Below are 22,902 nucleotides of genomic sequence, written 5' to 3'. Positions count from 1 at the left end.
CCTCTTATTATTTATTCTACACTTGGGCAATCGTTTAAAGAGGGATTACAAGTCACAATATTATCCAGAAAGCTAATGCGATAAGCTAAGATAAAAGCCAAATTTAAATTGTATGGGTTGTAATCTTCTTTACAAGGATGAGATGCAAAAACAAGAGTAATAAATCAATGTCTACAAATATCATGAGGAAATTAAGTCTACAGTGTCTTTTTTTTTCAGTAATTTATAATTTTTTGTTAATAGTTTGTAAAAGTTCATATTTCGAATAATAAAATTTGTATTTTGAATAAAAAATAGTTGAATTCAACCAGAAAAGAACAAGATGCAACTAAATAGTTGAATCTTCAAGAATTTTTTAAAAAATTAGTTCCACTTTAAAGCAATTAGTTGAATTTTGGTACTAAAAAAGATATATTTTTAACCAAAACTGGAATTAAACCAAGTAGTTCAGTTTTCAACTAAAAAAGATACATTTTGAACCAAAAGTATAATAGTTACATTTTCAACAACAACAAAATTAGTTTGCAACAAGTAAATGTAATAATTTACATTTCTATCGAAAATATAAACCAAGAAATATACATTTTTTGACCACGTAGTTCAACTTTAAACCAAGTACTAAAATTTTCAAGTAAAGAATAAAAATTTTCAACTAAAATAATTTTTCAACATTAAAAAATCAATTTTAACAAATAAGTTAACGGCCAACCAAGCAGTTTAATTTTCAACTAAAAAGGAGAAATTTTGAACGAGAAATGGAATAATTAAATTTTCAGCCACAAAACAAAATTAATATTCTATAAGAATGTGATAGTTGAATTCAATCAAAAAAGATTAATTTTGAACCAAATAGTTGAATCTTCAACCAAAAAAATTTCTTTTTAACAAAGAAGTTTAACTTTAAATCAAGTACATATTAGAATTTTCAACTAAAACGATACATTTTTTACCAAAATTGGAATAAATAAACGTTCTACCAAAACTATTAACTTTAAACAAAAAAAGAAGGAATTTTCAGGAAAAGAATTCAATTTTCAACTAAAATGATAAATCTTGAACAGATTTTTTTTTAACAAATTAGTTCATTATTCAATCAAGTACACAGTAGAATTAAAAAAAAATATCCATTTTTTACCAAAATTGAAATAGTTAAACATTCTACCAAAACGATTAATTTGAAACAAAAAAAGAAGGGATTTTCAGGAAAATAATTCAATTTTCAACTAAAATGATAAATCTTCAACCGAAGTTTTTTTTAACAAATTAGTTAATTATTCAAGCAATTACTTCAATTTTCAACTAAAAAAGATTCAACTAAAGAAGATGAATTTTCAACCAAAAAATTTGTTTCTTACAAAGTTGTCAAATTTGAAACCAAGTAGTGGATATTTTCAATAAAAAATACATATTTTAACCCAAAATTGGAATAATCAAATATTGTGCCAAAGAATTTAATTTAAAAAAAAATCATTTTCAATAAAATAGTTGAATGTTCAACAAAAATGATAAATATTCAAGCAAAAAATCATCTTTTAACAAAGTAGGTAAACATTCAATTAGTTAGTTCAATTTTCATCAAAAAACGAAAAATTTGAAACCAGAGATGAAATACTTAAATTTTCAAACAAAAAAAAACTCCATTTCACTAAAAAAGTTCATTTTCAGTCAAAAAATTAAATAAATTTCAATACAATAGTTAAATTTTCAATTAAATTAATCAATCTTAAACCAAAGTAATTTATTTTTAACAAAGTAGTAAAACATTTAACCAAGTCGTTCAATTTGAAATTAAAAAGAGATATTTTCATCACAAATGGAAGAGTTAAATTTTCAAACAAACATTATTTTCACTGAAAAATGTAATTTTTAACAACAATAAAAAAGTCATTTTCAATAGAATAGTTGAATTTTCAACTAAAATTACAAATCTTCCACCAAAAAATTCATTTTTAACAAAATAGTTAAAAATCCAATCAATTACTTCAATTTTCGACTAAAAAGGAAAATTTTTGAAACAAAAATGGAATAGTTAAATTTTTAACAACAACAAAATTCAACATAAACGTAATAGTTGATAATTCTAAAGAAAAAAATTGGTTTTAAACCAAAAAGAGTGGAATGCAAACAAAAAAGATGAATTTTCAACTAAATACTTCAATTTTCAACTAAAAATGAGAAATTTGGAACCAAAAATGGGATAGGTGAATTTCCACCAACAAAAATAGTAATATCGAATAAAAAAGATTAATTTTCAACCAGACAAATAAATACTTTTCAATAAAATATTTAAATTTTTCACTAAAATGATAAATCTTCAAGGGGAAAAAAATCATTTTATAACAAACTAGGTAAACATTCAATCAATTAGTTCAATTTTCATCTAAAAACGAAAAATTTGGAATCAGAGATGAAATACTTCAATTTTCAAAAAAAAAACTAATTTTCACTAGAAAAGTTAATTTTCAGTTCAAAAATGAATAAATTTCAATAAAATAGTTATATCTTTAACTAAAATAATGAATCTTAAAGCAAAGTAAATTATTTTTTAACAAAGTAGTAAAACATTTAACCAAGTCGTTCAATTTGCAATTAAAAAGAGATATTTTTACCACAAGTGGAATAGTTAAATTTTCAAAGAAACATTAATTTCTTACTAAAAATTTAATTTTCAACAACAACAAAAAGTAATTTTCAATAAAGTAGTTGAACTTTCAACAAAAATGAAAAATCTTCAACCAAAAGAAATTCATTTTTAACAAGGTAGTTAAAAATCCAATCAATTTCTTCAATTTCCAATAAAAAAAAAATTAAACATAAAACGTAATAGTTAATACTTCTACAAAAAAGTTTATTTCAAATAAAAAACAGTTGAATGCAACAAAAAAAGACGAATTTTCAACCAATTACTTCAATTTTCAACTAAAAATGAGAAATTTCGAACCAAAAATGAAATAGTTAAATTTTCAACAACAAAAATTATTATTTAACCAAAAATGTAGTAGTTGATACTTCTACAAAAAAGTTTATTTCAAATAAAAAACAGTTGAATTCAACAAAAAAAAACGAATTTTCAATCAAATAGTTGATTAATTTTCAAGCAAACAGTTGCAATTTTAAATAAAAAACATGAAACTTCTACCAAATTGTTGAATTCTTCAACGAAAATATAAATTTGCAACCGAATAGTTACATTTTGAACCAAAAAAGATAAAATTTCTGCTCAGAGATGAATTTTAAACAAAAGAATTTAATATTTTCCACCAAAAAATATTGTTCAGTAAAAAGAGAAAAAGAATTGCAACCAAATTGTTGAATTTTCAGTAAAATAATGAAATTTTCAACCAAATAATTAAATTTTGAGTACCAAAAGGAAAGTAAGTCTACAATATCTACTACTTTTCTCAGGAATTTATAAATTTTTGGCTATTATAGATTATTCTCTATATGCCTGTTAAGATCAATATTTATTGGGAAAGATTTATTTAGGACTCAGTCGCATTGCTCACCTAGGCCTTTCGGTATTGTAACCTTGACCGTACAATGAACAGGAGAGTATTGATTTATTCGCTGCTTCCTTGCACGTGCATGCAAGTGCAGAGATCTGAATTTTACACTTAATTATTTTTATTTCGGCTTTAATTAAACAGAACTAGCAGTAAATGAATTGTACTACCTTCATGGATTTTTACTTTTTCCCGTTAAAATATAAACAATTTAAAAATCCATTATTATACCAATTTTTTTATGTTAGGAGTTTAAGAATTTTGAAACGATAATTCATAATTTGAAAATAGAATTAATTTTTAAACAAATAGTTCAATTTTTAATTATTAAAATATGAATTTTTAACTCAAAAAATTAATTTTGTACAAGAAAAGTCAAATTTCTAACCAAATAATAAAATCCTCAACCAACACCGATTAATTTTAATCAGTTTCATTGCAAAAAAAGAAAGGAAGAAACTTCAACCAAAATAAATGAATTTTCAACAAAAAATATTGATCTTTAACCAACAAAAAGACCATTTTTAATATAGTAGTCTAACATTTAACCAAGTAGTTCAATTTCCATCTAAAAAAGAAGAAATTTTGAACTACAAGTGGAATAGTTAAACTTTCTACAAAAAATTATTTTTTAATAAAATATGGAAAAGTTGATGTTTCTATCAACAAAATGTTTATTTTGAATAAAAAACAGTTAAAATCAACCAAAAAGATGAATTTTTAAGTAAATAGCTGAATCCTCAACCAAAAAAATATATTTTTCACAAAAAAAACGAAATTTTCAACAAAATAGTTACATTTTCAACCAAAGAGATGAATTTTCAACTAAAATGATAAATCTTTAACCAAAAAAATCTAATTTTAACAAAGCTTTTAAACATTAAACCAGTAGTTCAACTAAAAAGGAAAAATTCAGAACCAAAAATGTAAACATAATTAAATTTTTAACAAAAAAGTTAATTTTCATAACAAAAATTAATATTCAACAAAAAATGTAATAGTTTATATTTATATCAAAAAATGTTCATTGTTAATAAAAAAACAGTCGAATTTAACCCAAAAAGATTAATTTTCAACCAAGTACTTGAATCCTTATTAAAAAAAATTGTTTATAACAAATTAGTTTAACTCTAAAGTAACTAGTTGAATTTTCAGCTGAAAAAGATACATTTTTGACGAAAATTGGAATAATTAAATCTTCTAAAATCATAAATCTTCAACCAAAAAAATCAATTTTCAATAAAGTTGTTAAATATTCAACTAAGCAGTTCAATTCTTAAACAAATAAAAGGAAATTAGAAACCACAAATGTAATGCATTGTGAAAGTTAGATAAAAATTAATTTTCAACAAAAAATGTAAAGGTTGATATTTTTATAAAAAAAAATGTTTAACTTAAATCATAATAAGTTAAATTCAACCCAAAAAGATCAATTTTGATCCAAATAGTTGAATTCTCATTGAAAACACATTCATTTTCAAGCAAAAGTTGCATTTTTAACCAAAAGGCATGAAACTTCTACCAAAAGAGTTTTATTTTCAAGCAATAAATATTTTTCAGTAATGAAGGAAACAACATTTCAACTTCCTTGTTGAACCGGGAGTTTTTTCAAATTTTAAATTTATTCCTTGTTAAAAAAAAATTTTTTTAATATATTTTTTCTCGTATTTAAATGTTTCGCTTTGTGTTTGTAATTTTTTTTTGTGGAATTTTTTTAGTAGAATTTGAATTACAAAATTTTATCACCTTTTTAGCAGATTCATAAGAATGGAGAGGGAAATACGGTTATTGAACAAACCTTTCCATCCACATGCTATTTTTAGAATTTTTATTTTCATTCAAGAGAAAAAAAAATTTCAACCAAATTGTTAAGTTTTTAAAAAGAAAGTTAATTTTCAACCAAATAGTTAAATTTTCAACACAAAAATTCGAATTATCTACGTAAAATTTGAATTTTCGACCAAGAAGGATGACGTTCAACAAAATGATTGCATTTTCATCGAAATTATTAAATTTTCAACCAAGTAATCAAATTTTGAATAAAAAAATCTAAATTCTCACCCAAAAAAGTAACAGTAGACTATTCAACTAAAAATAATTAGTTAAAAAAAAATTATGGATTTTCTTGTCGGGTGAGACAAAAAGGGGGGAGAGGCGAATAGAGGTGAACGCTTGCGATAAATAAATAAAAATTTTGATAAATTATAGACTGCAGAATAGTAGTTTAAACAAAAATTGAAGTTCATTTTTAATACTTTAAAAATATTAGGTAAGAAAAATGAAAATTTTGTTTAAAAAATAAAGTTATTTTACCACTGCACTATTTGTTTTCAGAATGAACACTTTTAAATCCAAACTGGATAATTCCAAGTTCAAAGGAATTGACATTGTGTAGTTTCTAATTAAAAGCGTTCAATATTAAATAATTTAACATCGAAAACTTTTTAAAACTAATTTCTAATTTATAGCAATTAAAATTTGACAATTTGAAATTGAAGACTAAATTAAGTGCTTTAAAGCCAAAGCTTATCAGAATTCAGAATTTAAAATTGTTATCACATAAAAAAGTATTGTTTAATATCAAAATATAATTAGATAAATTTTGTTTAAGAAAACGTTCCAAATGAAGTAATTTTAAGTGGGAAAAATAAAATATAAAAACTTATGTCAATGAAAAAATTGATCCTTCAACATGAAAACTCGAAACTCTACTATTTTAACCGATTAAAATCAAACACATTCAATTACTGAGCTATCAATTTCAGATAGTTTGACTTTTATCTATTTTCATTTTAAACAACAAAATTATTAAATTTTTAATTTCAAATCGTTAGAAAAATTTTAACACTTCATTTAGAATTTATAGTCTTCCTTGAAACCTCCCAATGAAATATTTCTCAGTTCTAAATGATCCATTTTTTAAATTTTCAACTAGAAATTGGGCAATTTAAATATACTACATTGAAAATAAAAAATAGAAAAAGGATACAAATTAAGATTTCTATGGTTCCAATGTTTTTAATCGCTAAATTTTAAACCTTAAAATTCGAAATTATTTTCATTTTTCAAACTATGTTTTCTGTCATAAAGTCATTGTTATTTTCACAATTAAATATTTTTAAAAAGCGCTAGAGAAAAAACACGCAAAAACAAGTGGAAAAAGGAGCTTCAGAATAAATAAATCATAGATTATTATATATAATTTCATTGATTTTTTTAGTTTGCTTGATTTTCAATTACATTTTTAAACAGTTTGAATACCTTTGAAATTGAAATTACTTCAGAATCTTAATCTTCTGCTTCCCTGAAAATTTAATGTAAGGAAACCAGTTGTTTATAAATATTCTATGTATCTGACAGTATTTGTAAATATCAGGAAGCACGCCTTTCAGGATGTAATTATTATTGAAATATCTTCCAAGAGAAGAAAAAAAATAATTTAAACTGTACAATATCTTATCAAAAGACCTTGAATGAAACAATTAATTCAACTATATACTATCGAGGAAGAATAACAAATATGAGAATATCTGGTCAGAGCTGCTTTTCTGAATTATTGGATTTAATTTTCTGGTTCAATTTGATTTTACAATAAAAGAAATTTTCCTATTATATTTTATTGAATTTTTTTTGTGTAGATTAAATTTTTTTATAAATGGAAAGACATAGATTACTGACACGTGGCGAGTGTGTGTCATAATGCACCAATTCACAAAGACATTGTTCAGTTATGTAATTCCTCTATAAGCTTCCGTTTTGCGAACCATTAATAGAATCAGACGCGTGAGAACTAAAGGGGAGAGTCCAAAATGTCAAATGATTAATTTTGTTTTCTCAAAAAAAAAAGACTTTCATCTTTGCGAACCTCATTCCAATTTACATAATATTGTAGGCCACCTTTCACCATTTGTAGAAATACATATTTGATTTTTGTCCGACTTTCCAATCAGGTTATCGATGAAAATATAGAAACTTATTCTGATTATCTAACAATTAAAAATATCACCGCCCAAAATCCTCTCAAAACATGCGAAATACGGTTATTTTTCACGAAAATATAATATTTATACAATATATAAACACAACAGCCAAGCAAGATTTTTCAGTAAAAAAAATCAACCGTGTGTTACATTTTAAGACAAAAAATACAAATTTTCTACAAACTTGTTTAATTTTCAACCCAAAACTATTTATTTAAAAACAGAATTCATTTTCAATTAAATAGTTGAATTTTCAATTAAAAAAAAAAGAATTTTCGACGAAAAAGTTGAATTTTTAAGATTAAAAAATCGATGTACCTGAAGTTCCGAACGATCAAATGAACGAAATATTTTTCCATATTTCTATTTTTCCCATAAATATTATTCCAACTGTAATTTGAAACATGCATTATAATTCTTTTGCATTAATAAATTATTTCGAATATAAATAAACAAACATTTAGCACTTTTTTTGGGATTACAAAATCATCAGTAAAAAAATTCGTTCATTTGAACTTTCAGAACTTCAGGCACATAAAAATCGAATGTTTCTAAAAATATTTGTTTTTCATACTCGAAAACAAAAAAGTTGAATTTTCAGCCTACAAAGATTTTAAACTAATAAACGAATTTTCATTAAAAAAATAATTTTCAGTCAAGCATTAAAAAAAATTCATTTTCTACCAAACAGTTGAATTTTCTACTAAAATAATTTAATTTTCAACCCAAAAAGTCGATTGTTTCGGAAAATACTTAACTTTTAGACCCTGAAAGATAAATTTGGAACAAAAACGTTGCATTTTCAACAAACAAAGATTTTTCAATCAAGAAAGAAAAAAATCGACCAAATTGTTACATTTTCAATCCAAAAAGACGAATTTTCTATCAAACAGTTTAATTTTTAACCCATTTTTAACCCGAAAATAATTACTTAAAGAAAAAAGTTCATTTTCAACCAAATAGTTCTATTTTCTACAAAAATAAATAAATTTGCAACCAAGAAAGATTTTTCAGTCACGAAAGAAGAAAAATCCACCAACTTCTTAAATTTTCAAGCCGATTTTAAGCCAATTTCGAAGTAGTTAAATTTCCAACTAAAGTTATGAATCTTCAAACCAACATGGTAATTGAATGTTCAATCCACAAAGATTTTAAACCAAAAAGATGAATTTTCAACCGAAAAAGATTTTTAGTCAGCAAAGATCCACCAAATTGTTAAATTTTCAAGCCAAAAAAATGATTAGTCTAAAAAAACAGTTAATTTTTAGCCCGAAATTATTTTATTTAAAAAAAGTTCCCTTTCGACAAAATAGTTGAAATTTCAACTAAAATAATTCAATTTTCAACCCCAAAATATTAATTTTCAACGAAATAATTGAATTTTAAGGTCAAAAACTAAAAAGTTGAATCGTTTCAGAAAATATTTAACTTTTAGACCCTAAAAGATGAATTTTCAACAAAAAAGTTAATTTTTTACCAAAAAAAGATGGATTTACAACCAAAAGGATGAACTTTAAGCAAAAGAGACGAATGTCCAACGTATCAATATTTCAAACACTTTAAGCCAGAAAGACGAATTTTCAACAAAAACGTTGAATTTTCAACGAAGAAAGATTTTTCAGTCAAGAAACAAAAAAGAATCTACCAAAGTATTACATTTTCAAGCCAAATAGAGGAATTTTCTACAAAAAAGTTTAATTTCTAACCCGAAAATATTTATTTAAAGAAAAAAATTCATTTTCTACCAAATAGTTGTATTTTCTACAAAAATAATTGAATTTCTAACCAAGAAAGATTTTTCAGTCAAGAAAGAAAAAAGAATCCACCAATTTGTTAAATATTCATGCCGAAAGAGCCTATTTTCTACCAAACAGTTGTAACTTTCCACCCGAATATATGAACTTTCAAGAAAAAAATTCATTTTCAACCAAGTAGTTTAATTTTTTAACTTAAATTATGAATCTGCAAAGCAAAAAGACGAATTTTCAAAGAGAAACTGGAATTTTCAAGTTAAAGACTCGAATGTTTTTAATAATATTGAACTTTTAGACCTAAAAGATGAATTTTCAACCAAGAAAGATAGATTTTCAACGAAATAGTTGAAATAAAAAAAAATCATAATTTTTAACCAAACAGTTTGCATTTGCAATAAAATACTTTAACTCTAAAGTAAAAGAGTCGAATTTTCAAGAAGATTGTTGAATTTTTAACCAAATACAGTAGATTTTTCAACCTAAAAATATTTCAAACCAAAAAGACAAATTTTTAAACCGAAGATTTTGGCGCATAAAATTATTAATTATAAAGTAGATTTAATTTCGATCTAAAGAGTTAAATTTTCAAGTAAGAGAGGTATTTCAACCAGAAAAGAAAGAAAATTCCGCTAAATTGTTAAATTTTCAAGCCAAAAAAACGAATTTCCAATTAAAAAGACTTGAATTTTCAATTAAAAAAGATTTTCAAACAAAAATGAATTAATACAATTTTCATATAAATAATTAATATTTATCCAGATAGTTCAATTTTCAACAAAAGAGATGAATATTCAACTAAAAAACGAAATTTAAACAAGATGGTTCGACTTTCAGTTAAATAGTTGAAAATTCGACCAATAAATGATTTTCCTAACGAAAAATGGAATATTGGACACTTCAACTAAAGAAACTTTTAGTTTAAATAAAAAAATTACAATTTAAACCTAAAGAAATGAATTTTGAAACAAAAGATACAAATTTAGAGCTGAGAAACATTTTTGATTTAAGATAGAAAAAAAATGAAAAACACTTTTAAATTAAATTTTCTACGAGTGAGATGAATCTTCAACCAAAAAAATGTCTTTTTAACAAAATAGTTAGATTTTTAACCAAAAATATAATATAGACTTTTTAATATAAAATAATTCATTTTCAACAAAAAAGGCGAAGTTTTAACAAAATAGATGAATTTTTAAACCAAAAAGACGAATTTTCAAGAAAAGAGTTAAATTTTCAATCGAAAAGATGAATTTGAAAGTAAAATTATGTATCTTCAATCAACAATAAATAACTTGATAACAAATTAGTTTAACTTTTAACCAAGTAGTTGATTTTTCAACCAAAAAAGATTACTTTTTAAAAAGAATAGTTCAATTTTTAAGAAAGTAATTAAATTTTCTGTTAAAAGAGATAAATGCTGAACCAAAGATGTAATAGTAGACTTTTCAATTAAAAAGAAATTATTTTCAACCAAAAAGGTTATTTTCTCTACCAAAAATGATGAATTTTCAATAGTAGAATTTTCTACCAAATATGAAAATTTTTAATCAAAAGAGATACATTCGCCGCCAAAAATATAGCAGTAGACATTTAACTAAACAAAAATCAACCTTAAACGAAAAATATATGAATGCATTATTCGATTCTATTAATTCAGTTGGCATTTAAGCTAAAAAGCGAAAAACATTTAGGAATAAAATGCTCTCTTTCTTATTTTTAGATCTATTCAAGGTTCAGTTTCTATCAGAAAAATAAACCAAATTTAATTTAAGAATAAAAAACCTACAGGTTTGACTTTAGAACTTTAAAAGTTTAGATTGCTCAGTCATGTTTAGAACATTTAACCTCGGGATAGCCTAATACTAGAAAATGAAAGTTTATGATCAATTCTTTCAATATACTTTGTACTTTGTTTCCCTGAAAACAAAAGTATTCTCTGATTCAGAAAATGTTTTCCCTTTCTTGAGAAAATCAATTCCAATTTTGTCTCGATTAAAGCTTATAAACTTTATGATAATTACTCAGTCTCTTTTTTATTTAGGTTGCTGTTCCAGATGTTGTGGCGGCAGCGAAGCATGCTGACATCCTTATTTTTGTTGTACCTCATCAATTTATTCGAAAATTATGTAGCTCACTTTTAGGAAAAATTAAACCAACTGCAGTTGGTCTCTCACTCATTAAAGTAAGTCACTTTTTCTAACTGTAATACTAATTTTAATCGACACAAAGATTAACTGATTAATTTGAAAATATTATTCAATTATTTCTTGATTAATTTTTTCTTTGTTTCTAAATATTCTTATTATTATAGGGTTTCGACAAAAAAGAAGGGGGTGGCATCGAACTGATCTCCCATATAATTGCAAAGAAATTGAATATTTCCATGTCCGTTTTAATGGGAGCAAATCTCGCCTCAGAAGTCGCAGACGAGATGTTTTGCGAAACGACCATAGGTGAATTTTATGTAGATAAGTAGTCATAATCATACAATTTTGTCATAAACTTCGCGATATCTTATCTTCAAATTAGCAGACGTCGAGTTTCTCTAACTGTTTCCTACATTATTTGTATTTTTTTCTGGAAATTCTTTTAAAATTTAGACTTTAAATTGAATGATAAGGGTTTTGATTTTTTTTGTTATAAGTTTAAACATTAAAAATCTGTTTCTAAACAGGTAATAAAACGAAATAGAAGTCAGTCGGTTTTATTTTAAGTAGACATTATTTTTGCGCAATTGAATTAATTAATTACCGGAAAAACCGGAAATTAGTCTGGGATTTTCAACACCAGAAAATAGCCGGGATTTTTTTTTTTTTTTTGAAAACAGGGCATTTTTCAGTTTAATTTTTACTTTTGCAATAAATATCGTCTAGTTCTTCGAAAAAATTTGTCTGGAATTATGCTCAGCATTACCAACTATTTCCGTTAAAATATCGAAATCCTTTTGAATATAATATTAATGATATTAAATCTATAAATATAATATTGCCCATTTCGGTTAATTTCGGGGACATAAATTTATAATGAATTAAAAGAAACCAATAAAAAAATCCAACTATTTTTGTTTGAATGTTAATTATTTTTAATTGAAAAATCTATTATATTTGTGGTTCAAAGTTCATCTCTTCTGGTCGACAATTTAACTTTTTTTAAATAAAAAAATCGTGTTTTTGGATAGAAAATTGGTCTTTTTTATTGAAAATTCAGCTTCTGGTAGAAAACTCGTTAATTATTTTGTCAAAAATTCAATTATATTGTCTTTTTGGATAGAAAAGTAATCTTTTTTGGTTGAAAATTAATTTTTTATGGTTGAAAGGTTAATTGTTTTTCGTTTTAAAAAGTCTACTATTATAATATTATAATTTCGGTTCAGAATTTGTCTTTTTTTTGTTAAAAATTCTACTATTTGGTCGAAAATTTAACTGTTTTGTTCAACATTTGTCTTTTTGAATAAAAAATCCGTTGTTTTTGATTGAGAATCTATCTTATGGTAGAAAAGTCATACGAAAAATAAAATTTATAAGAAAAAAACGAATTTTGTACAAAAAAGTTTACTCTTTTACCAAATTGATGAATTTTCAACCCAAAATGATGAATTTTCTACAGAGCAGTTGAATTTTCAACCCGAGAATTTGATTTTTCAAGAAAAAAGATGATTTTCGACTAATCAGTTAAATTTTTAACAAAATAGTTTAATTTCCAGTCGAAAAATTAATTAAAAAAAAATAACGAATTTTCAACTGAAATTATGAATGTTTAACCAACAAAAACTAATTTACAATAAAACACTAAAATCCTCAACTAAAACATGTTAATTTTCAAAAATCGAAAAAGACGAATTTTCAACAAAATGCATACATTTTTAACTAAATAGTTAATTTTTTTTAGTAAATTGTTTAATTTTCTAACCGTAAAATACGATTTTTCTATAAAGCCGTTGAATTTTCGTCAAGAAAAGTTTATTTTTAACTAAAACAGATTCATTTTAACCAGTTACTTTTTTAATTAAAAAAAGCGTGATTTCCACAAAAAGAGATCAATTTAAAAAAAAATTGTTATTCAAGAAAGAAAGAAATGGCAATTAAATTGTTGAATTTTGAAGCCAAAAATACGATGGTTCCACAAAATAGTTGAATATTAAACCAAAAGTATGACTTCTCAACAAAATTGTTTAATTTTTAACAAGTGACTTCGATTTTTAATAAAATCATAAGATTTTTAACTAACAAATACGAATTCAAAACAAAATGTATGCATTTTCAACCAAATAATTAAATTTTTAATAAATTGTTTAATTATCGAACCGAGTAATACCAATTTTCTACTAAAGAGTTGACAGATTAAAACAGATTAATTTAATAATTAATGTAATTAATTCAATAAATAATTAAATAATTTAATTAAATTGTTGAATTCTCAACAACAAAATTCGATTTTCAACCAAATAATAAGATTTTGAATAAAAAAAGACGAATTTCCGAGAATTTGCATACATTTTCAACTAAATAGTTCAATTGTTTAATTTAAAAAAAAAAATCATTTTCAGTCGTTTTAATCAAATTGTTGAATTTTCAACAAAAAATTCTATTTTTAATCAAATAATAAGATTCTCAATCAAATAATTAAATTTTTATAAATTGTTTAATTATCGAACCGAGACTAACGAATTTTCAACAAAACAGTTGAATTTTCAAACAAAAAAAGTTCATTTTTAACCAAAACATACTAATTTAAACTAGACCGTTACTTTTTTAATCAAAAGTTCATTTCTACAGAAAGAGTTAAATTAAAAAAAGTGTTTAGTCAACAAAATTGTTGAATTTTCAATTAAAAACATGGATTTTTAACCAAATAATAAGATTTTTAACACAAAAAAGACGAATTTTCCACCAAATAGTTAAATTTGTAGTAAGTTATTTAATTTTCAAATCGTAAAATAAGAAATTTCTACAAAAAAGTTGAATTTTCAACAAAAAAAGTTCATTTTTAACCAAAACGTAATAATTTTAACGAGCTGCTTTTTTAATCAAAAGAAGGTTCATTTTCACCGAAAGTGATAAATTTTCAACAACAAAAAAATTTAGTCAAAAAAGAGAACAAAGTGGTAATCAAATTGTGGAATTTTCAAGCAAAAAGATGATTTTTCAACATAATAGTTGAATATTCAACATAAAGCATGACTTTTTAAGAAAATTGTTGAATTTTCAAGAAATTACTTGAATAAAAAAATTAATTCTTGACCAACAATTTAATATTAGACTTTTCAACCGAAAATAATGAACCATAACCAAAAATAGATAGATTTTACTATTACGTTCTATTAATTCGGTTCCCATTTAAGTGAAAGAATGAGAAAAATGGGAGAATAGGAAGACTTTGAAGCCTGTAATAATTAATCAAGAATTTTGATAATTTATAAACTAAAGTATAACTTTTTAAAATAAAAAGTCAAGTTCATTTATTAATACTTTAAATATATTAGGTTAGAAAAATGAAAATTTTGCCTAAAAAATAAAGTTAATTCCCACTGCAAACTTTTTGATTTTAGACTACACACTTATAAATTCGGACGGCACATAAATTTAATTCTCGAAAAATTGAGTCACACAATGATAAAGCTATTTTTCAAATTTGTCTTATTTCTAAATCATAAAAAAATTTTCAGGATGTAAGGATAAAGTCATCGGTTACATTCTAAGGGACATTATCCAGACCTCATATTTTAGAGTCGTAGTTGTGCAAGATGTCGCCTCTGTCGAATGTTGTGGAGCATTAAAAGTAATTATTTCCCTAAATTAGAATAATTTCTTTTATTTATTTTTTTTATTTTTGAAATTACTACATTAAAATGTATTCTATTTTACAGAATATAGTGGCCTGTGGTGCCGGTTTCGTCGACGGTCTCGGCCTTGGCGACAATACAAAAGCCGCTGTCATCAGACTGGGACTTATGGAAATGATTAAATTCGTGGATATTTTCTTCCCCGGAGGAAACCTTTCGACATTTTTCGAGAGTTGTGGAGTAGCAGATCTCATCACCACTTGTTATGGCGGTAGAAATCGTAAGGTTTCGGAAGCCTATGTGAAAACTGGCAAGGTTAGTCACATTTTTTTACAAATCGCTCATTCAATATTTTAGAATTTTTGGATTATATCTTCATTCATTGCTGCTTAAATCCTGGAAAAAAATTCCCTGACAATTCCCGGTTTTTCGCAGCCAAGTTTTTCAATTTTCCGGTCAACTGAAAGTAACATTCATATTTGTCGCAAAATGCAAACATTTATTTTAAATCATGACGTTCGTTCTAATCATCCTTTAACCCTTAAAAGGCACACTGGGTATTAAACACCCAGTGACTTATTTATGCTTTAATAAAACGTACCAAATTCAGAAAAATGGTACATATGGCGCCAGATTAACAAATGGAATGAAAACCTATTTTTCTATGTCATTCTCACATAATTTTGATTTTTATCATTTTTATACGCAGTTTAAGAGCAATAAAATTGTTTAATCATGCAAAGTACGGTGTTTCATTTTTCATTGAATTGAAGCTTTTATTTTTTATAATAAATACCTTCTTTGGAACGAACACTGTAAGATTAATTTTATTTTTGAAGCGCCGTATCTCGAAAGTAATCAAGTAAAAATTTAAGTAAAAATATCAAAAACTTGAACAATTATGAATTTTAGAGTGAAAGAAGTCATATTTTTCCAAAAAGTATTTTTTGTAACTACTTTAAATTTCAAAAACTTGTATTAAACCTTTTTCTCCTTAAACTAGATAGATTAAACATCATTAATTGATTTTATAGTAAAAAAAGTATCCAATGCCGTCGGCACAGCACACGTTTGATACCCTTGGGTGCCTAATACCCAGTATGCTCTTTATGTAATTTTACGGCCCTTTATGGGTTAACAAAACAGAGCAAAAAATTGCAAAATAAATGAATTTTTAAACAAAATTATGAATCTTCATATAAAAAGATTGATTTTAAAACAAAAAGATTAATTTTCTAAAAAAAAAAAAGAATTTTCAACAAAATAGTTTGATTTTGAACTAGAAACAAAAATTAATTTTTAACACAAAATGGAATAGTTACATTTTTTGTAAAAAAAAAAATGAATTTTCATCTTAAATGATGAATTTTTAACTAAGATTATGAATCCTCAACTGAAATAGTCAAATTAAAAAAAAAAGAGTTTTCAGCTAAAAACAATGAATCTTCAATTAAATAGTCACCTTTCAACAACAAGAATAATTTTTACTAAAAAACCAAAACTTAAATAATTAAATTTAAATTTACGGAAGTCAATGTTCAACCAAAAAAGACGAATTTTCAACTAAAATCATGGAATATTCAATTGAAATAGTCATTTCATTTTCAGTTAAAAAAAAATATTTTTAACCAAAAAAGAAACAAATTTTCAATAAAAAAGTTCAATTTTCGGTCAAAAAAATTCCTTATCATCCAAAGGAAAAACAATTTTTCAATCAAATAGCTCACTTTTCAGCAAAAGAAATTAATTTTTAATTAGAATAATAAATCTTCAATAAAAAATTAATTTTCAACAAGAGATCATTTTTCAGTCAAATAAATTTATTTCCAATATGAAAGATAAATTTTCAACCAAAAAGAAGAATGCTTAAAGAATATGAAATTATCATTAGAAAAAAAATCGTTTTATACCAAAAAAAGTCGATTTTCTATCAAAAACGCAGTTTTTTCAAACAAAATATGTGGATTTTCAACAAATGAATTAATTTTCAATTTAAAAAGGCAAATTTACATCTAAACTGATAAATTTTCAACTAAAATGTTGAACCTACAACTGGTATAGTTGAATTTTTATGCGTACCAGAAAGATGAATTTTCAATCAATAAGATTAATTTTCTACAAAAATCTCCTACAAATTACATGCCTTAAAAAAAAGACAATTTTATTTTTAAAAAATATATATAAATTATTAACCGAATAGTTCAATTTTTATCCAAAAACGATAAAATTTCCAAACCAAAATAGTAGTTAAATTTTTTGTTTGGAATAAAAAATTGAAATAAAAAATTCTTTAAAAAAATTCCCGTTCCATGTCAAAATTGTTCTGTTGAATATTCCATCATTTTAGTTGAAAATTCAACTCTTTATAGTTGAGCATTATTTTGTTTAACTGAAAATTTAACTATTTAATTTTTTTGGCTAACAATTTATCTCTTTTAGTTGAAAATTCGTTCTTTATGGTAGAAAATTAATCTTCTAGTTTAAAAATTAATCTTTTTGGTTGAAAAATCAACTTTTTAGTTGAAAGTTCAAGTACTCTGTTAAATATTAATTATTTAGATGAAAATTCATCTTTTGGTTAAAAATAAAATGTCTTGTTTAAAAGTTTAACACTTTTATTAAAAAATTATCTTTCGTGGTTTATGTTATATATGTTCCAGTTAAAGATACATCATTTTAGTTGAAAATTCATCATTTTGGTCAAATTTTTTTCTATATAAGAAATTAATTTTTTTAACTGAAAATTTGACCTTAATTTTTCGTAGAAAAGTAATAGTTTTTAGTTAAAAATTCAACTATTTCTTTGAGAATTAACGTATTTTTTTGAAATATCGTCTTTTTTGGTAGAAATGTATCTTCTTGGTTGAAAATTAATCTTTTTTGGTTAAAAATTCTGCCATCATAGTTAAAGATTCGTCATTTTAGTTCAAAATTCATCAATTTGTTTGAAAATGTAACTATTCATTTGACCATTTTTTTCTGAGAATGTAACGTTTCCGATTCAAGATGACAATTTGTCTTTTTTAGTTGAATATTCATGTGTTTTATTGAAAATTTCTCCATTATGATAAAAAATTAATCATCTTGTTTAAAAATTCATCTTTACATCTTTAAAAAATGTTAAGGAATTTTTAAGATACTTTAAAAATGTCTAGGGATTTCGAAATATTCTGAAAGATATGAAATATTTTAAGGTGATTTAAAAAATTCCAAGGATTTTTCTCTTCATTTTAATCATTTGAAGGGATTTCAAAGATTTGAATTTTAATAATTTGAAGTAATTCCAGGGGATTTAAAAGACTTTAGGTCATTTTTAAAAATCTCAAGGATTTTTTGAAAGGTTTAAAAAATACAAGGGATTTTAAAGAATTTGAAAGATTTTAGTATATTTTTACAAATTCCAAGGAATTTCCTAGTGATTTCAAAATATTTCAAAGGATTTGAAATATCTTGGTATATTTCTGATAAATTTCAATAATTTCACCAAGGATTTCAACAAATAAAAAATAAAATAATTTGTAGTGATTTTAAATTATTTGAAAGATTTTATGATAATTTAAAAAATTCTAAGTAATTTTCAAGAGTTAAATAAAATTTCAAGGGACTTCAAAATATTTTATAGAATTTTTAGATATTCTGAAAGATTTCCAGGATTTCTCAATTGATTTCAACAATTTAAAGGGATTTCAAAGAATTTGAAAGATTTGGGGGTATTTTTAAAAATTCAATGTAATTTTAAAGAGATTTAAAAAATTTTCAAGGGATTTCCGAGGATTCCAATGGATTTTAAAGATCTTAGGACATTTTTAAACATCGCAAGTATTTTTTAAAAGGTTCAAAAAATTTTAAGGATTTTTAAAAGATTTTAAAGAATTTCAGGGTATCGTTAATGATTCAATGTTTTTTAAATTGAATTGACTAATTCGAAGAGATTTCAAAGAATTTGAAAGATTTTAGTGCATTTTTAAAAATCCCAAATATTTTTTAAAAGGTTTAAAAAATGCAAGGGATTTTAAAGATTTTGAAAAATTGTAATGTATTTTTTTTAATTGCAAAAAATTTGGAAATCATTTAATTAGTTTTAAGGAATATTAGAAGACTCCAAAGGATTTGAAATATCTTAGTAAATTTTTGATAAATTTCAATATTTTGAAGTGATTTCAAATTATTTGCAAGTCTTGATAGAATTTTGAGATATTTTAAGATTCCCAGGATTGTTTAATTGATTTCAATAGTTTAAAGGGATTTCGAAAAATGTGGAAATTCAGGATACTTTTAAAAATTCCACGGATTTGTAAAAGATTAAAAAAATTTCAAGGGATTTCCAAAGATTCCAAACTATTTGGAAAATCGTAGGGCATGTTTAAACATCCCAGGTATTTTTTAAAGGGTTTAAAAAATGTTAAGGGGTTTGAAAAGATTTTAAAGAATTTTACAGTATATTAAATGATTCCAAGGTTTCTTTAATTGAATGAAATAATTTGAAGGGATTTCAAAGAATTTGAAACATTTTAGTGTACTTTTAAAAATCTCAAGGATTTTTTAAAGGTTTAAAAAATACAAGAGATTTTAAAGAATTTAAAAGATTTTAGTATATTTTTAAAAATTCAAAGGAATTTCCTAGTGATTTCAAAAGATTTCAAAGGATTTGAAATAGCTTAGTGTATTTTTGATCAATTTCAATCATTTGAAAATGCTAAATAATTTTCAAGAGTAAACCAAATTTCATGGGATTCCAAAACATTATATACAATTTTTGTATATTTTAAAAGATTCCCAAGGAATTTAAAAGAGATTAAAAAAATTTCAAGGGATTTCCAAAAATTCAGAAAGTTTTTCAATAGATTTCAGTACTTTGAAGGTATTTCAACAAATTGAAAGGTATTTTTAAAACATCTAAATAACTTTCAAGAACTTTTCAAACTTTCAAGGGTCTGCAAAAAATTAAAAATATTTTATACTATTTTAAATGATTCCAAAGCATTTTTACGAGATTTAAATTTTTTCCAAGAATTTCGAGGATTTTTTTGTATTCAAAAGAACATTTTAGTAACATGATTAATGCACATTAGGAAAATTAGGTGGAGCCGTCACTGATAATACGAAATTAAAAATATAACACGATTAAAATTCTGGTCTTTAAATATCAGGAAATTTTTCAAATAAAGATTTAATTGCATATTTAGAGGATTAAAAATTGAGCTCGATAAAATTAGACAGCTATCTGAATTAAATCATATCGTGTTCAGAGTATCGAGGACCTGGAAAAGGAAATGCTGAACGGTCAAAAATTGCAAGGACCCATCACTGCCGAGGAGGTGAACTACATGTTGAAATTAAAAAATATGGAAGCTCGATTCCCACTTTTCACAGCAATTCATCGTATCTGCACCCGAGATCTGGAGCCCACAGATCTTATCGACTGTATTCGAACCCATCCGGAACACATGTAAGCCATATAAAAACAACTATATTGCTAACTCGTGTGCTCCGATGAAAATTCTAAAAGGAGCTCCGACTTTTATTGTAAATCTTTCTTTATATTGCCAAATACGCGAAAAACGTTTTTTTTTCTCCAACGGCGCGTATTTTTCACTGGCACGAAGGTAAATGATTGTTATCAATTGTGTATAAAAAATATGTATATACGTGTATAAAATCACAGATTATGCATTAACTGAAACGCAGCTGATGACATATCAAAGCTCTTAATTGTTGAATGATAAGAATGTTGAATTATGCATTTATTAATGATTATAAGTGATTGTTACCTCCAGACCACAGCATTGTTCGTTACGAATGAAAGTTTATTTTTGTTTGTTTTTAAATATTTTTCTAGTATGTTTTGCATGTTTTTTTTTTGTAATGATCTAGGGCGAATTAATCTTTTAAAGATAACGATGTATAGTATACATAGTATTAAAAGCACATAATATTTCACGTGAAGTTCAATTTTACTAAATAATAAAAAAAATAGCATTATCTGTAATTAAGTACCAAACACGAATTGCATTTTAAATATAGTTTCTTATTATAGAGAAGAGTTTCTAAAAATCAATACTTTAAAAAATCATAATAATTCTACATTCCACACTGCTTAGTAAAATTCAATAATTATTCAAATTCAGTACCTTAATATTAACATAGATTAAATAAATAATAGCCATTTCGAAAGAAATAGTGCTAATTCGCAGTGATAAGTACAAATGAAATACAGTGGATGCGCCGGAATTCGCAAATGCTGATCAGTCTACAAGTTAAAAAAATATATATTTTTCAGGAAAAATTTGTAATTGGAAAATTGTTATTTTCACTCAAAAATCTTTTAAGTTTTCAAAGCGAAATCGGCCGCATCCTCTATTTGTAGTTTAGCATTAAATAAATTTGTGTTGCTTCCTTCTTAGAAATCTCTTATCTGGATTAAAAATCTCAATGAGAATTTTTTTATCTAAAAAAAAAAAATTCTGAGTCAATATTTTTATAGAAATTTACGCTTCTCAAAATATTGGTTTAATATAAGCAAAAGCACATTTTTTCAAAGCACCCAGAATTAGAGTAAAAATATTGCCACTTCTCATTATCTTTAGACACGGATATTAACAAATAATCGTAAGTTTGAAGTCAGTAAAAAATATGTTCATGTAAATAAATACGGAAATTACACTTTACGTAAGAAAAAGTGCAGTTTTGTTGGATTAATTCTAGGAATATCATAAATTAACGTGAATAAAAGACCGATGAAAATACCTGAATAACGTAAGACATTAGCGAAAAAGTAGATCTATTAATCAAAAATGTTATTGCCAAGGGAGAATTTACAAAATCACGCAGGTCGACGATTGCCATATATAATTGTAGGAGTTATCAGCTCTCAATTTTGTTGTTATCATGCGTTATAATATGTATCAGTGAAAAATATGAAATATATGAGTATTCATTGTTATCGCTAATAGCCTTTTTATTGAGATTAAAAATTAATTAACCACAAAACCTCACTCAAAGTCTTGTTTTCATTTGCATTTTCATTATTAACACATATCCGTCATACGTTATTGTCGTATTTCATCACTTTAACAATTTTCCATTTAAAGTAGTACTCCACGTATTGATGGTTAAACTTTTAAACAATTCCAATAATTTATATACATAACCGAATAGTAATTTAACTTGTAGGAAATTAAAATTGATTAAATTTTTCATCGTTTTCAGCATTTTCAGGAGATTGTTCACAACAACAGACATTATTTGAAACAAACTGAAACAGGGCTTACATTTTTTTTCAAATTTCAATAAAAAAATTGCAGTGAAAATATTCCACTTTTGGAAAAATTTATGCATTTTTAAACAAATAGTTCAATTTTCAACTCAAAATATGAATTTTCAATCAAGAAGAGTCCAATAGTGTGATTTTCAACCAAAAAAGGAACGAATTTTGAACGAAGTAACAAGTTCCCGATTAAAAACAAAATTATTTTAATCAAGCAATTCCATTTTTAATTAAAAAAATTAAATCTCTACCAAAAGAGTTTAATTTTCAACAAAAAAGATATATTTTGTATATTAAATTTTTAATCTAAAATTTTAATTAAAAAAAAACACGAAATTTCCAAAAAATAGTTACATTTTTGACCAGAAAGATGAATCTTCGACCAAAAAAAAATTAAAAAAAAAAAAATGCGGTCAGATTTTAAACAAGTAGTTGAATTCTCGACCAGAAGATAAATTCTCATTAAAAAGTATAATGATTGATGTTTCAACCAAAAAATATTTTAATTTTAGATCAATAATAGTTGGATTAAAGCAAAAGAAGATCGTATTTTTAACAAAATAGTTTAGTCTTTAACCAAATAAATAAATAAAAAAAAAATAAATAATAAATATTA

General features: G+C 24.3%; 1 protein-coding gene across 1 annotated transcript in view; it reads left to right on the top strand.

Annotated features, from left to right (window-relative positions):
- Window positions 1–22,902, top strand: part of LOC117171863 (glycerol-3-phosphate dehydrogenase [NAD(+)], cytoplasmic-like) — a 30,602-nt gene that overhangs the window by 4,457 nt on the left and 3,243 nt on the right. Inside the window, exons 3-7 of the mRNA XM_033359501.1 lie at window positions 11,279–11,419; window positions 11,549–11,690; window positions 14,903–15,015; window positions 15,104–15,334; window positions 20,269–20,468. Coding sequence (XP_033215392.1) covers window positions 11,279–11,419; window positions 11,549–11,690; window positions 14,903–15,015; window positions 15,104–15,334; window positions 20,269–20,468 — 827 coding nt within the window. The remainder of the gene's footprint in view (window positions 1–11,278; window positions 11,420–11,548; window positions 11,691–14,902; window positions 15,016–15,103; window positions 15,335–20,268; window positions 20,469–22,902) is intronic.

This window comes from Belonocnema kinseyi, chromosome 4 (assembly GCF_010883055.1).
Source record: "Belonocnema kinseyi isolate 2016_QV_RU_SX_M_011 chromosome 4, B_treatae_v1, whole genome shotgun sequence".
Classification (NCBI taxonomy): Eukaryota; Metazoa; Arthropoda; class Insecta; order Hymenoptera; family Cynipidae; genus Belonocnema; species Belonocnema kinseyi.
This window is presented reverse-complemented; position numbering and strand designations above follow the sequence as displayed.